General features: G+C 47.9%; 1 protein-coding gene across 2 annotated transcripts in view; it reads right to left on the reverse strand.

The window, feature by feature from the left end:
- The window catches only part of FOXP4 (forkhead box P4), a 70,970-nt gene that overhangs the window by 42,357 nt on the left and 13,518 nt on the right, over positions 1–15,095 (reverse strand). For both annotated transcript variants that reach the window (XM_056511603.1, XM_056511602.1), the window contains exon 2: positions 9,454–9,643. In XM_056511603.1, the coding sequence (XP_056367578.1) occupies positions 9,454–9,627 (174 nt within the window). In that variant the 5' untranslated portion in view covers positions 9,628–9,643. The remainder of the gene's footprint in view (positions 1–9,453; positions 9,644–15,095) is intronic.

Raw genomic sequence — 15,095 nt, forward strand, 5'->3', positions numbered from 1 at the left:
CAAGTGGAGAATCCCAGCCTGGATCAATCCAGGAGTGGATCTGATGGTGATCCAGGTGCTCAGCAACCCACACAAGTGACCACCACGAAATCTGATTGTTTTTAGCAGGTTTGCCTAGAAAAGGTGATGAGTTTCTGCAAGTTTTTTACAGGGATGGAGGTGTTTCAGTGGGAATCCCACAAAAACAGGGAAAAAATTGTAGAAATGGATAAAATGCACTTGTGAAAACACCAGGTACAAGAGAGCCATGCCCAGCACTGTGGGAAACTGGAGAAAATGGGAAATTAAGGAAAATCCTGTGATGAGGAGAGGGGACTCAGTGTGAGCTGAGAAAAAGAGTTTGGGAGGCAGGAAAAGGAGTAAAGCTCTCAGGAAAACAGCCCAGTGCTCCCTGCCTGATCCTTATTTCTGCTTTACAAGGGCTCTTTTCCTTCCTTCTGAGGTTTTTGGGGCACATTTCTAAAAAATCTCCACCCTCCTTCCCAAATCCACTCACAGCCTCAATCCAAACCAAGGGGCACCCACAGGACCCCAAGCCAGAGCCCCTCCTCAAATGGAGCATCCATGAAAAGTCATTCCCTGGATTTCAGATCCCATTTCAGGTCCTCCCTGTGCTCCTCTGAGCTCTTGGGAACAGCACATGAAGAGCAAACGATGCCAGGATGGTTTGGGTTTGTTTTGGTGGGAAATCCACCTGAGCCACGTGGAAAATGAGAGGGAATTTGGAGGCTGAGAGCAAAGGGTTTAACAGATCCAGCTTTACTTTATTAAAAAAAATTATAATTTTATAGCAGGAGGCCTGAACCAAACACAGCACTGAGCATCCTTGGCTGTGTTTGTCACCATCACATGAACCAGACAGCCCCAGGAAAATCAAAACCTGAGGAATTTGATAAGTGAATGGATCCTAATTTCCTATTCCTGCAGTGATTTACCCAGGATTGTGCACCCAGAGCTGCCCCAACCAATAACTTCCCAAACTTCCTTTATCCAAACAATTAAAAACTCAGATCCTTGAGGACAAACACAACAATTCACTGATGGAAAAATCCCCTGGTCCAGATCCTGGAGCTGCCTCAGCCCTGCTGTTTCTCCAGGGGCATTTTTATTTTCCCTGTTATTATCAGGGATAGATGTGCATGGGTAATGTGAGCACAAAAACCCTGTGACAGTTATGACAGCTCGAGGTCTGATATTTTAATTACTTTTGGAGATGAAAACAGTAATTCCAGTTAAAAGCCAAGGTGGAGGAATCCACTCAGTGGCAGCAGCAGGATGGGTGATGGAGCTCTGGGCTGCATCCCACATCCCCACAGCAAATCCCTGAGTTTGAGCTGCTTTTCCAAGTGTTTTTTTAGCAGAGTTTTGCAGGGATTTGGCTTCTCCACGTGCAATTCCTGCTGTATTTACAAACATCATCTCACAGAGCAGACCCAGCCAGGGCAGAGCCTGCCCACCCTGGCAAAAATCAGCACGTGGAAAAAACAGGGGGGGAAAAGCCTCAGAGTGTTGGGTTGGAATTCAGAAATGTGGATCCTGTCCCAGTGCCCCTGATCTCCTGGCACACATTATCTGCTCATGGGCCATCTTTAAACCAGCTGGGCAATCATCTTTATCTTCCCACAGCCCATCCTCCCTCCAGGAGATATCTCCTGTTCATGGCCACTGAGTCCCAGGGCATGACTGATAAAATTCCATCATCCCACTGGGAGATGCTCCAGCCAGGGGAGGAGCCAAGCCTTTCCTACCCAGATAAAAACTGAGATTTGGAACACCAGAGCAGCCTTTGCCACTGGATCCCAGAGGAAAGCCAGACCTTTCCACATCATCCCTGGAGCTTCAGAGGAAACTGCACCTTCTCCAGGAGCACTGCTCCAGCTGAACCACATCTGCCCCTGCAGGAGGATGCAGCCACCATTGAATGGGACTGTGCCAACACCCTGACTGACTGACGGGTGTCAGCTTGGATTCTGACTCTGGCAGGGTTGGGATTGTTCTGTGTAATACTGCATTTCTATTTGAATTTTCCTAGTAAAGAACTGTTCTTCCTATTTCCCATATCTTTGCCTGAGAGCCCCTTAATTTCCAAATTGTAATAATTTGTAGAGAGTGGTTTACATTCTCCATTTCAAAGAGAGTATTTTGCCTTTATTGGCAGACACCTGTCCTGCACACCAGGACACTCAGGGACACAATTCCAGCACACAAAAATGCTGCACAGAACTTTTTTTCCAGAATTTCTCTCCCCAAAACCCAAAGCTTGGCTGGCCCAAGCTGCCCACCCAGCTCGGCCTCTCAGGGGGGAATTTAATTCACTCCCCGCTGGCTCCCTCACTTTGCTGTGCTCTGAAGCACGAAATTACAAAGATTTCCAGGAAAAAAAAATATAAAAAAAACAACAAAAAAAGGAAAAAAAACCCAACATGACCTCACAATCACACACTGAGCAGCCAGCGATGGAAACCTGGAAATTTTCTGATGGAATTTTAGGAAGTTTTAAAAACAACGGAAGCACCAACATCTTAAAAATCTTTTAGAAATAATATTTACAGAGCTTATAAAAATTGAGAAGTGACTTTTTTTTGCATGAGCAGAATTTTGGGAGAGGTGAGGGAGACACCTGTCAGCTGCATAAAGGAAAAAAGTTTTTCCAAAGTGTCACTCAGAGCCTTTCCTTGGAATTGAGGTGGGAAGCAAAAAAAAAACTAAAAAATATCCCTGTGAATTTTAGCTCTGTGAAGCAGAGGAAAAATTATTTAGAACTGAAAAATATTATTATTTAGAAATAAAAATAATTCTTCCACTTATAATAATAATTTTAATATAATTATTATTTAGAAATATAAACCATTATGATTTAGAAATAAAAACCATTATTATTTAGAAATAAAACTAATTCTTCTTCTTATAATAATTTCAATTATTATTTAGAAATAAAAATCATTATTATTTAGAAATAAAACTAATTCTTCTTCTTATAATAATTTTAATATAATTATTATTTAGAACTAAAAGCAATTATTATTTAGAAATAAAAACCATTATTATTCAGAAATAAAACCCATTATTATTTAGAAATAAAAATAATTCTTCTAATAAAAATTATAATACAATCATTATTTAGAAATAAAAATTATTTAGAAATAATCCCACTGCCTGTCATGCAGGAGTCATCAGCACAATTATTTACTTTTTTTTTTTTTTTTTAAACAATATATTCATTTACAATATATGATTTACAATTATTTTTCTGTAATTATAAAAATTATTCTGATTTTTCTCCCACTCCAGCCTGTGGGGCTGCACACATGGATGTGCTGGACACTTCTCCAGACCCCAAAAAGGGAAAATTTTGGCTGTTTTTTCCAAAAATTCCCATTTCCAGGTTCCAACCTCACATCACACCTTGAATTAATGTGGATTAATTTTCATCCCTCCTTTTTCTTCCTCAAATTCTGCCTCTCTGAACCCTCCTGATTGGGAAGAAAAGGATCAAGAACTCCAAAAAAAAAAAGTTTGGAGAGTATGAAAACATCTATGGACATAAAAAAGGAGGAGCCACAGCTTCACCCAAAAAAAAAAAATAAAAATAATCCCAGGACAAAGCAAAAACTTGGGATATTTGAAAGTGCTGCTCATTTATCAGATATTTCACTTTATGAGATGGAATTTTTAATTTCAGCCTGGTTGCTGCCCAAAATCAGCTGAGGGATTTTTCCACCTGGATCAGAGCTTTAAATGGGGTTTTACCTTCCAAAAAAAAAAAAAAAAGAAAAAAACACCTGAAAAAAAATCCATTAAACAAGAACTTTGCATAGAAAGAGGGAAGAAGGAAATTCTTATTTTCTTATTTTCCCTCTGATCCTTTTGGAGGGTGGAAAGAGGTTGGGAAGGGCTGTAAAAAATGGAAAAAAAAATAAAAAAAAAATAAAAAAGGAAGATTTTTTACACTAACCTCATAAAAATGACATCGTCCCATTCCAGAATTAGAGCCATTAAAACAACACTCAGGGATATTTTTAGCTGGATATTAACAGTAAATGATGCCCAGCCCTGCCCTCGTTTAACCAGAACCAAATGAACTCAAAAATGACACAATTCCTCACAGGAAATAAAAAAAAAATTCATTTTTACACCCAGCTCCGTGGCTGTGGCTGTTCCCAGTGCTCCTGGATTTTATTTCTCTGCTCCTGACTCGATTTTCACAAGTTAAACCCAACCCCGGTGATTGAGGGGAACGTGATCCTGAAAATTCCATCCCATGGAATAAAATAAAATGGGGGGAAAAGGGAGAAAAGTAGGGGGAAAAGGGGGGAGAGAGGAAAAAAAGGGGGAAAAAGGGAAAAAGGGGGGGGAAAAAAGAAGAAAAAGGGGAGAAAAAGGGGAGAAAAAGGGGAGAGGGAAAAGGAGGAAAGGGGAGAAAAATAAAGGGGGAGGAAAAAAAAGAGGGAGAGAAAAAAAAAGGGGGAGGGGAAAAAAAAGGGGAAGGGAAAAAGAGGGAAAAAAAAGGGGGAGAAAAAAAAGGGGGAGAAAAAAAAAAAAAAAAGGGGGAGAAAAAATAAAGGGGGAGGGAAAAAATAAAGGGGAAGAGAGAAAAAAAAAGGGGGAGAAAAAAATAAAGGGGGAGGGAGAGAAAAAAAGGGGAGAGGGAAAAGGAGGAAAGGGGAGGAAAAGGGGGAGAAAAGAAGGGGAGAAAAAAAAGGGAGAGAAAAATAAAGGGGGAGAAAAATAAAGGGGAAGGAAAATAAAGGGGAGAAAAAAAGGGGGAGAAAAATAAAGGGGGAGGAAAAAAAAGGGGGAGAAAAAAAAAGGGGGAGGAAAAAAAAGGGGGAGGAAAAAATGATGGGGGAGAAAAATGAAGGGGGAGAAAAATGAAGGGGGAGAAAAATGAAGGGGGAGGGGAAAAAAGGGGGAGGGGAAAAAAGGGGGAGGAAAAAAAGGGAGAGAAAAAAAGGGGGAGGGAAAAAAGGTGGAGAGAAAAAAAAGGGGGAGGGAAAAAAAGGGGAGGAAAAAAGAGGAGGAAAAAAGGGGGGAGGGAGGAAAAAAGGGGGAAAAAGGGGGAAAAAAGGAGGGAAGGGGGGAGAATGGGGAGGAAAAGGGGAGAAAGAGTAAAAAGGAGGGAGAAAAAGAGGAAAAGTGAGGGGAAGGGGGAAAAAAGGGAATAAAAGGAAGGGAAAAAAAAAAAAGGAAAAATTGCTCCTGCACTTGTCCTCAGCGAAATATTAAATATGAATCAGGGGAGTGAAGGGAGAGATGAGTTTCACTGAAGTGCCCTGGCCTCGTTTTTATCTTAAATACCCTAAGAATAGAGGATTACACAATATCTGTGAGATGTGATCACATGTTTTACCGAATGGGATCTCTCCCAGGGCAGCACAGCCTCTCCTCCCCCTCCCAAAAAAGTCCCGTTCGCTCCTTCTCCAAAACAAATCTTATTTGTGTTTATTCCTCCCTGTTTGACGTCTGTCTGCAGAGCACTGTGATTTTTTTTTTTTTTTTTTTTTTTTTTTTTTTTTTTTTACCATGAAACAATCCCAGAGCAGAAGGATTTTCTGGATTGTTCCTTTTTCTGGAGCTGTGGGGTGTCAGATTTGGGGATTGTTCTCCCAGGACATCCCTGCTCCTTGTTTTGGATTTGGGTTCTCCACGTGCTGTATCTGCAAAGATTCTTCCCATTCTATTTTTTTTTTTTTTTTTTTCATTCCCTGCACCCCAAAGCTGCAGTGACCCCATCTCTCAACACCAAAGTTGGAAATTCTTTGCAGCAATTCAGCAAAAAACCCCAAAATGAAAACCCTAAATCTGCAGTGACCCCATGGCTTTAATCACCAAAGCTGGAATTTTTTTTTGCAGCAATTCAGGAAAAACAAAAAAAAAAAGGAAAATCCCAAATTGAAAACCCCAAAGCTGCAGTGACAGGAAGGAAGGAAGGAAGGAAGGAAGGAAGGAAGGAAGGAAGGAAGGAAGGAAGGAAGGAAGGAAGGAAGGAAGGAAGGAAGGAAAAGGAAAGAGGAGGAAAGGAAAAGGAAGGAAAAGGAAGAAAAAGGAAAAGGAAAGAAGGAAAAGGAAGGAGAAGGAAGGAAAAGGAAGGAAAAGGAAGGAAAAGAAAAAGGAAAGAAGGAACAGGAAGGAATAGGAAGGAAAAGGAAGGAAAAGGAAGGAAGAGGAAGGAAGAGGAAGGAAGAGGAAGGAAAAGGAAGGAAAAGGAAGGAAGAGGAAGGAAGAGGAAGGAAAAGGAAGGAAGAGGAAGGAAAAGGAAAAGGAAAGAAGGAACAGGAAGGAACAGGAAGGAGAAGGAAGGAAAAGGAAGGAAAAGGAAGGAAGAGGAAAAGGAAAGAAGGAACAGGAAGGAAGAGGAAGGAAGAGGAAGGAAAAGGAAGGAAGAGGAAGGAAAAGGAAGGAAGAGGAAGGAAAAGGAAGGAAAAGGAAGGAAAAGGAAGGAAGAGGAAGGAAAAGGAAGGAAAAGGAAGGAAGAGGAAAGAATGTTGTGCTCCAGAGTGCAGGGTGACCCTGTCTCAGCAATCCAGGCTGCAGCTCCCACTCACCCACATCCCCTTGCTCTGGGGACACCCCAAAACAAAGTCCCTGAGCACCCACAAGACCCCCATGGCCTCAATACCCCAGACAGACCCCTGGAGAGGAGTTTAACCCAAAAATTCCCTGCAAAGACCTGTCTGGCTCCACAGTGAGGTCACAGGCGCTGGGAAAGGGCAAACCCAGCCTAAAATTTGGATCACGAGCTCACAAACCCCCACGGACACGGAGCTTTAGGATGGGCTCCCACCCCTGCGGGCTTGCCAATAATTCTTGGGAGAATTTCAGAAAGTTCAACGAGAATCAGGATTGAGTGGTGACATTCCAGGATGAGCCTGAAAAACCTGGGAGAAGGCTGGATGCTCCCAGGATGGAGCAAAGCCTCCATCAGGCACCTAATTGTCCAAAACTCCTGCTGTGGGGACATTTATTCCTGACCCCAGCTGGGGCTCAGCCTGCTCCCTGAAGCAGGAAGATGGATAATCCTTGGGGTGAGTCCTCCCCCCTTCCCCAGTTTTTTTTTTTTTTTTTTTGGAAGTTCACCAAACCCTCTGCTTTAATAATCCCAGCTTGCCACCAAGGAGTGAAACAAAACATCAGCACCCAGGAGGGTGAAAAAACCCGATTTTCTGCGGGAGATCCCCTGTTTCACAGCCACAATTTGAATTTTTTTTTTGGCTGTGGGGGGGACACACAGATCTGTGGAATTGCAGGAGGGAGAGAACAGCAGCATTTCACACATGATTACCCTCTGGATGTGGGGTTTAGCAGCGTGCCTGTTATCCAGGTAATGGATTTACAGCACTCCTTACTAAAGTATCAGCCACAGCGATTTTTTTACAGCTTTCACGCTGGAATTTATGGCTCAGGCACGACGAGAGGGATCATTGCCTTATTTAGTAGCCGAGCAGGGAAATTTGATATTTTTTTTTGCCGAAGTTTGTTTGGAAAGGTAACTGCAGGGCGGGGAGGGGACACCCCGGTGTCACACATGTGGATGTCACACGTGTCCTGGGCCATGTGGGTGAGGGAATGGGAAAGCAGCTCCTGGACACTCAGTGCCATGTTATAGTCTAGACTCTGAGTCGAGGTGTTAGCACATAGGTTGGACTCTTCCAACCTCATTATTCTGTGATTCTGTGTGGTTCTGTGTGATCCTGTGTCATTCTGTGTGATTCTGTGGTTCTGTGTGGTTCTGTGTGAGTCTGTGTGATTCTGTGTGATTCTGTGTGATTCTGTGTCATTCTGTGTGATTCTGTGTGGTTCTGTGTGATTCTGTGTCATTCTGTGTGTCATTCTGTGCGGTTCTGTGTGATTCTGTGTCATTCTGTGTGATTCTGTGTGACTCTGTGTGATTCTGTGTCGTTCTCTGTGATTCTGTGTCATTCTGTGTCATTCTGTGCGATTCTGTGTCATTCTGTGATTCTGTGTGGTTCTGTGTGATTCTGTGTGTTTCTGTGTGATTCTGTGTCATTCTGTGCTATTCTGTGTCATTCTGTGCTATTCTGTGTCATTCTGTGTCATTCTGTGATTCTGTGTGGTTCTGTGTGGTTCTGTGTGATTCTGTGCGATTCTGTGTCATTCTGTGTCATTCTGTGTGACTCTGTGTGGTTCTGTGTGATTTTGTGTCATTCTGTGTGATTCTGTGTCATTCTGTGATTCTGTGTCATTCTGTGCGATTCTGTACGGTTCTGTACGGTGCTGTGTGTTTCTGTGTCATTCTGTGCGATTCTGTGTCATTCTGTGTGGTTCTGTGTGATTCTGTGTGATTCTGTGTGATTCTGTGACAAACCATCCCTCTCGGGGAGCTGCAGGTGTCACAGATTTTGGTGTCCAGATGGATGTGGGCAGAGCAGGCAGGACATCATCCCAAAACCTCCATCCAGCCCAAAACTTCCCGAAGGGATGCGAGACAAGGACCAACCCTGGTTTTTACAGCAGCGCCAACACCCACCTCCCGCAGGAATAACCCAGCCCCAAACGGGGCAAAACCACCTCAGCACAGGTGAGAGGGATCCTCCTGCCCTACCTGCTGCTGCTGGAGGTGCAGGAGCTCCACGGGGCTCATCTCCCGCAGGAATAACCCAAAAACAAACCCCAGCACAGGTGAGAAGGATGCTCCCGCCCTACCTGCTGCTGCTGGAGGTGCAGGAGCTCCACGGGGCTCATCTCCCCCAGGAATAACCCAAAAACAAACCCCAGCACAGGTGAGAAGGATCCTCCCGCCCTACCTGCTGCTGCTGGAGGTGCAGGAGCTCCACGGGGCTCATCTCCCGCAGGAATAACCCAAAAACAAACCCCAGCACAGGTGAGAGGGATCCTCCCGCCCTACCTGCTGCTGCTGGAGGTGCAGGAGCTCCACGGGGCTCATCTCCCCCAGGAATAACCCAAAAACAAACCCCAGCACAGGTGAGAGGGATCCTCCCGCCCTACCTGCTGCTGCTGGAGGTGCAGGAGCTCCACGGGGCTCATCTCCCGCAGGAATAACCCAAAAACAAACCCCAGCACAGGTGAGAGGGATCCTCCTGCCCTACCTGCTGCTGCTGGAGGTGCAGGAGCTCCACGGGGCTCATCTCCCCCAGGAATAACCCAACCCAAACCCCAGCACAGGTGAGAGGGATCCTCCTGCTGCTGCTGGAGGTGCAGGAGCTCCACGGGGCTCATCTCCCGCAGGAATAACCCAAAAACAAACCCCAGAACAGGTGAGAGGGATGCTCCTGCTGCTGCTGGAGGTGCAGGAGCTCCACGGGGCTCATCTCCCGCAGGAATAACCCAAAAACAAACCCCAGCACAGGTGAGAAGGATCCTCCCGCCCTACCTGCTGCTGCTGGAGGTGCAGGAGCTCCACGGGGCTCATCTCCCGCAGGAATAACCCAAAAACAAACCCCAGCACAGGTGAGAGGGATCCTCCCGCCCTACCTGCTGCTGCTGGAGGTGCAGGAGCTCCACGGGGCTCATCTCCCCGTTGGCCTCGGGCGCCGCAGCCCCGTCCCGGCCGGGCCCGGGGCCATCGGGCTGGTTGCTCAGGCTGCTCACCCCGTTCTGCGCCGAGGGCGTGGAGCGGATCGTCTCCGAGGCCGATTCAACCATCATGACTCGCTAGCGGGACCTGCAGAGCACAGGGGAGAGCGAGGAAATTCAATCTGAGATCCGTCCCAGCGGGATGGGAGGGTAAAGCTTGTGTGGGTTTTAGCTGCGCTCAATCACCCCCCAAAAAAAAACTAATGAGAAGTTGCTGCAATGCTGCATGTCCAGTCCTTAGGAGAACCCACAATTCCAGCTTTGCCTGAGCCTGGTGCAAGGCACAGAGCTCCAGGAATCCGTCTTTTTTTTTTTTTTTTTTCCCAAATCCCCAAGTATTTCACAGCGAGAGCACAACCAAAACCCCAGCGAGCTGCACACGGAGCAGAGGGAACCTGCACCTCGGATCCCACCCTGAAAATCCTAATAAAGTCAAAATATTCATACCAAGGGCTTCATCTCCCAGCAAACCACCACTTCCCAGCAGGGAAAAAAAAAAAAAAACCAAAAAAAAACCACCTGGCAGGAAAAAAAAACCTAAAAGATGGTGCCAGGCTGAGGAAACCCAAAGGAACAGCAGAGCTGGGATGTGGAAATGGGGGCTCATGGATTGGAAAATCCCTCCCTTCTCCCAGTTTTTGCTCAGTGGGCTCGGATGAGCAGCAGGTTGGTGAAGCTCAAGGTGGCTTTTTCTGGGAGAAACTCCTGGATTTGGGCTGGCACTGGAGGGAACAGGACCAGCACACCCAGCTCTGGTCTCTGCCTCTTGCAGAGAAGTGGCAGCAGGGAATCCACCAGGAGTGAGGGAAACACACGTTTCCCTCCATGGAAAAGCAGTTTTATTTCCACACCCCTCCACCCCACCAGCGCTCGCCGAGTTTGTAACAAGATGGGAACAAAACCAGTGGGATGGGATGAAAAAAACACCTTTTTTTTTTTTTTTTATTTTTTTTTTATTTCCCCCCTCCACACCCCAAAAGGCAGCGAGACAAACCAGGAACAACATAATTGCTGAAATGTGGCGTGTAATAATCGCTATTCAGGGGCTGATCATTCATATTAAACAGGGAGCAGCGAGCTGCTCATTTGCATGTTGGAGATTATCTGCATTTCAAAAGTCATTTCCGCAGGGGATATGAGTGACATCCATTCCCGAGGGGAGCTCCTGGCTCCCTGCCACTGTCCCAGGGCTCTGGGGGTGACACTCTGGTGGCTGTGGGACAGCTCAAGGTTAAGGGGATTATTGGGATTTGGGTTTGGTTGGAGCATGGCGTGCTTGGAGCAGCTTCCCAAGGATGGGATGCAAAAATCTGGAATAAACCCCTCACCTTTTGCCTTAAAACTACGTTTTTTCCTCCCTCACTTTGCATTCCAATGATTTCAAGGTCAGGAATATGAAATTATTGCTGCTCCCATTCCCGTTTTCCCTCTGAAACCCACGAGGCCCCACGAGAACGTTCCATGTCCAACACTCAAACGGCACCACCAGGGCTAGAAACTCATCAGGATTCGAGCAGGGATTTGACTTTTACACAGGAATATCCAGAGTTACAACAGGAAGTATTAAAAAAGAGCCCAAAAAAAAAAAAATTAAAAAAAAAAAAAAAAAGGTTTTGGAAAGGATGTAAAACTTTCCTGGCTTCGGGCACAAACTGGAGTTTAACTGTTGGGAATTAGGAGGAAATCTCTGCTGGTGGAGGAGCTCTGGTGGTTCCAGCCCTGCCAGAGGCGGGATGCTGGAGCAGATTCCTGCAGCCCGGGTGATTCCCGGAGCTGGGGACACCGGGCCAGCTGAGCTCCCTCTCCAAGTCCTGTAAAACTCCACTTCCCGTTCCCAAACCCCTCGGGGATGCTGGAGTGTCTGGGATCCCGACAACGCTGCGAGGGAAGTCATAAAAGAAAGTCATCATCATAATAATGGAAATATTTCCATCCCTATAAAAAAGTTTTACAAAACCTTAAAGAAAAAAAAAAAAAAAAAAAAAAAAAAAAAGAGGAGGGGGGAGGAAATAAAAACGCAGCCGGTGTCTGCGAGGTTATAAAGTGGATTTAAATTAGGAACAAGCACTTTTCCAGCCAGGGAGGACTGGGAAGAGCAGAGCTGGGCTGAACGATGCTGGGAGGGATGTGTAGCTCTGTCTGCGCATCCCTGGCAGCTCCAACAGCGCCAACATTCCCGGGATTCTCCGCAGAGGGCAGGATCAGACCCTCCCCGGGCAGGGATGGGGTCCGGAGCTCCAACAACACCCAGCAGGGAAGGGTGGGCTGGGCTAAGAGGGGAACGAGGAGCCCCCTCCAACAGGAGCCGCACAAATGGATCGTTAATTACCATTAATTACCATTTCTTGGAGCTCCGAACCGCCGCTCTGCCTTTTTTATTCCCCCCTCTCATCCAACCACGCACCTTCCGCAGGACAAAGGGAAAGGGAACGGAGAGTCACAAACGGAGCAGCGAATCCCCCTGCCTTGGGCAGGACCATATGGCAACGAGGGTGTATTAATTACCGCGGCTTTTAATTAACAATTGCCTCATCTGAGCAGTAACATCTCCTCGACATCCCCCGACTCGCCGTCCCAGCCATCAATCCCGGTTTATTGACATCCATCCCTCCCGCAAACAGGCACGATCCCTGGGTTTTCCAATTAACACCTCCGCACTCTCTAATTAGCGCAATTAACAGGCTGATGGACGCCCGGAGCAGGGGTTGGGGTCCCACCGCGTGTGCCACGATTCCCGTGGGAACACCACGAGTGCGCCTGGCACTGCCAGGAGCCTTCCAGAAGGGAAGGATCAGCACGGAGGTGTCCAAAATCACTCACTCAAAGATGGATGTGGGGTTTTGGCAGCAGCAAGAGCAGATGGAGCAGCGATTTCCCCCCACAAAAAGCTCCCAAGGAATTTTGGGCCGTGCAGAAGGATCCAAAGCGATACCACTGCTCCACCTCAATCCACGGACACAGAAATCATTTCAGCCTCCAGGAGCTGCTGGAACAGCCACAGCCACGCCACGAGCTCCTCAGAAACCTCTGCCCCAGCACCCATTTCAGCAGCTTTCCCTATTTTTCATTATCCTCAGCACCGCAGCCCTCGGCAGCTCCGTCATTTTGGGCTGCCCTTCATGGGCCAGACCCAGTGTCACCTCCCCTCTGCTGTCCCTGTCCTCGATTCCCCATCCCTGACCGCTGTGGGTGACCCTGCCCTGCGTTTCCCCAGCCACGAACTCCAAGAAAACCATCACCCAGGAGGGAGGGAGGAGGAAAAACAGCGGGAAACACAACTGGGAAAACTTCCCCATCACATCTCCACGAGCTGGGACAGCACAGGTGACACGACACAAACCGACACTGAGACATTCCAGAGGCTGTTTCCCCCCTTCCCAGCACATCCCAGTCCCAAAGCAGAATTCCAGAGCCTTCCTCCCAGCTCCAGCCTCGCCAGGATGCAGAGGGAGCAGACGGATCCCGAAGGAGCACGGAGCCAGCAAATCCCCCAAATCCCTCAGAAATCCGCAGGATGCTCCTCTGCACAGCTGGAAGGAGAAGAAGATTTGGGAAAGTTGGATCCCAGGCACTGGATCTGCTCCCAGCTACAGAAAGTTGAGCAGCCTGCCCGTCCTGCTCCAGGCTTTGGGAAGCGGCTGCTAATCCTGAAAGGCTTCGGCTGGAAAAGCAGCAGCAGCACGGGATTGCTCCGAGAGTGGCTTTTTACCCTTTAATTAACACATAAACACATGGAAATGTGGAAAGGGGATTAAAATAAAAGTCTGGGGGAGCTGAGAGGAATCGGGAGCATTACTGTAAATTAGAAGATATTTAAGGAACCAGGGACCGGCTAAGCCCAGGCACTGCTTTAATGGGATCTCACCTCTGGGCACTTTCATCTCCCACTTTCATCTCTCTCCCAGCAACTTCTTTGGGAAGAGCCAACCTCCAGCTCTCCACCTTCACCACCGGGCTCTCTCACCTGCCTCGGTGCCAGCCCAGCCCAGCCACGCTCGTGGGCACCAGCAGCCAGTGAGGAGCATCTGCTGCTCCACGGAAACCAGGCAGGGATGGCCCCGATCCCAAAAATCGGGGATCCTTGGATCAGCTGGCTCAGGGGAGCACCTGGGAATGTGAGGACTCCAACATGGCAATTGGGATTGTTCCCGTGCTCCTGGCGAGCCACACCTGCCTTTCCAAAACCCTCAGAGCATCCTTTGCTCTCCAGAGCTGCCCCAACGCAGCCAACCCCACACAAGCCGTTCCCAGAGCCACCAGCGCCCACCTGGCACCTCACCCACTCCCTGCCAAGATCCAGGAACACAAAACCCACCCCAGAGCGGGCCGGGCTGATGTTGGGACAGCAGAGCTGCTGCTCCATCCCGGAGCACGTGCCGGGCACCGGGGCTGCTGCTCCATCCTGCTCCGTCCCGGCTTCCCTCGCTGTGCTCTTGAAAAGATTAAAAAAAAAAAAAAAGGAACCCCACTCCATCTCATTAAGAAAGTAAACACAAGAGCCGTCTAAGTGTCTAATTAAGCTTCTAATTAGTCCCTGCTTGTTACTAATGCAAATTAGATTACGCCGCTTAACTACAGCATGTCCACAACACCCTTGTTAATTGCGGCCTTTTGAAATTAAATTACTCCCTAATTAGCATATCAAAGCCATTGATTCGGAGCCAGGAAAGATGAGGGCAGGAGGAAGCCGAACGCCAAGTTTTGTTAATCAGGGGCGTCTAATTAAATAGTGACGTGGAGCACGGGGCTCCCACCTCGCTGCTCCGGAGCCACCACACGCGGGGACCCTGAGCAGGGGGTGCTGCTCGAGGGGTGTCCGATCCACCGGGGATCACTCTGGGGTGATGGAGCACGGGCTGGGATGGAGATCCATCATCTGTGTCCCACCAGGTGGGATGGAGATCCATCATCTGTGTCCCACCAGGTGGGATGGAGATCCATCATCTGTGTCCCACCAGGTGGGATGGAGATCCAGCACCTGTGTGCCAGCAGGTGGGATGGAGATCCATCATCTGTGTGCCACCAGGTGGGATGGAGATCCATCATCTGTGTGCCATTAGATGGGATGGAGATCCATCATCTGTGTGCCACCGGGTGGGATGGAGATCCATCATCTGTGTGCCACCGGGTGGGATGGAGATCCATCATCTGTGTGCCACCAGGTGTGATGGAGATCCATCATCTGTGTGCCACCAGGTGGGGTGGAGATCCAGCACCTGTGTCCCACCAGGTGGGATGGAGATCCATCATCTGTGTCCCACCAGGTGGGATGGAGATCCATCATCTGTGTGCCACCGGGTGGGATGGAGATCCATCATCTGTGTGCCACCGGGTGGGATGGAGATCCATCATCTGTGTGCCATTAGATGGGATGGAGATCCATCATCTGTGTGCCATTAGATGGGATGGAGATCCAGCACCTGTGTGCCACCAGGTGGGATGGAGATCCATCATCTGTGTCCCATTAGATGGGATGGAGATCCATCATCTGTGTGCCATGGGATTGGGATGGAGATCCAGCACCTGTGTCCCACCAGGTG

Source organism: Oenanthe melanoleuca, chromosome 26 (assembly GCF_029582105.1).
Source record: "Oenanthe melanoleuca isolate GR-GAL-2019-014 chromosome 26, OMel1.0, whole genome shotgun sequence".
Lineage (NCBI taxonomy): Eukaryota > Metazoa > Chordata > Aves > Passeriformes > Muscicapidae > Oenanthe > Oenanthe melanoleuca.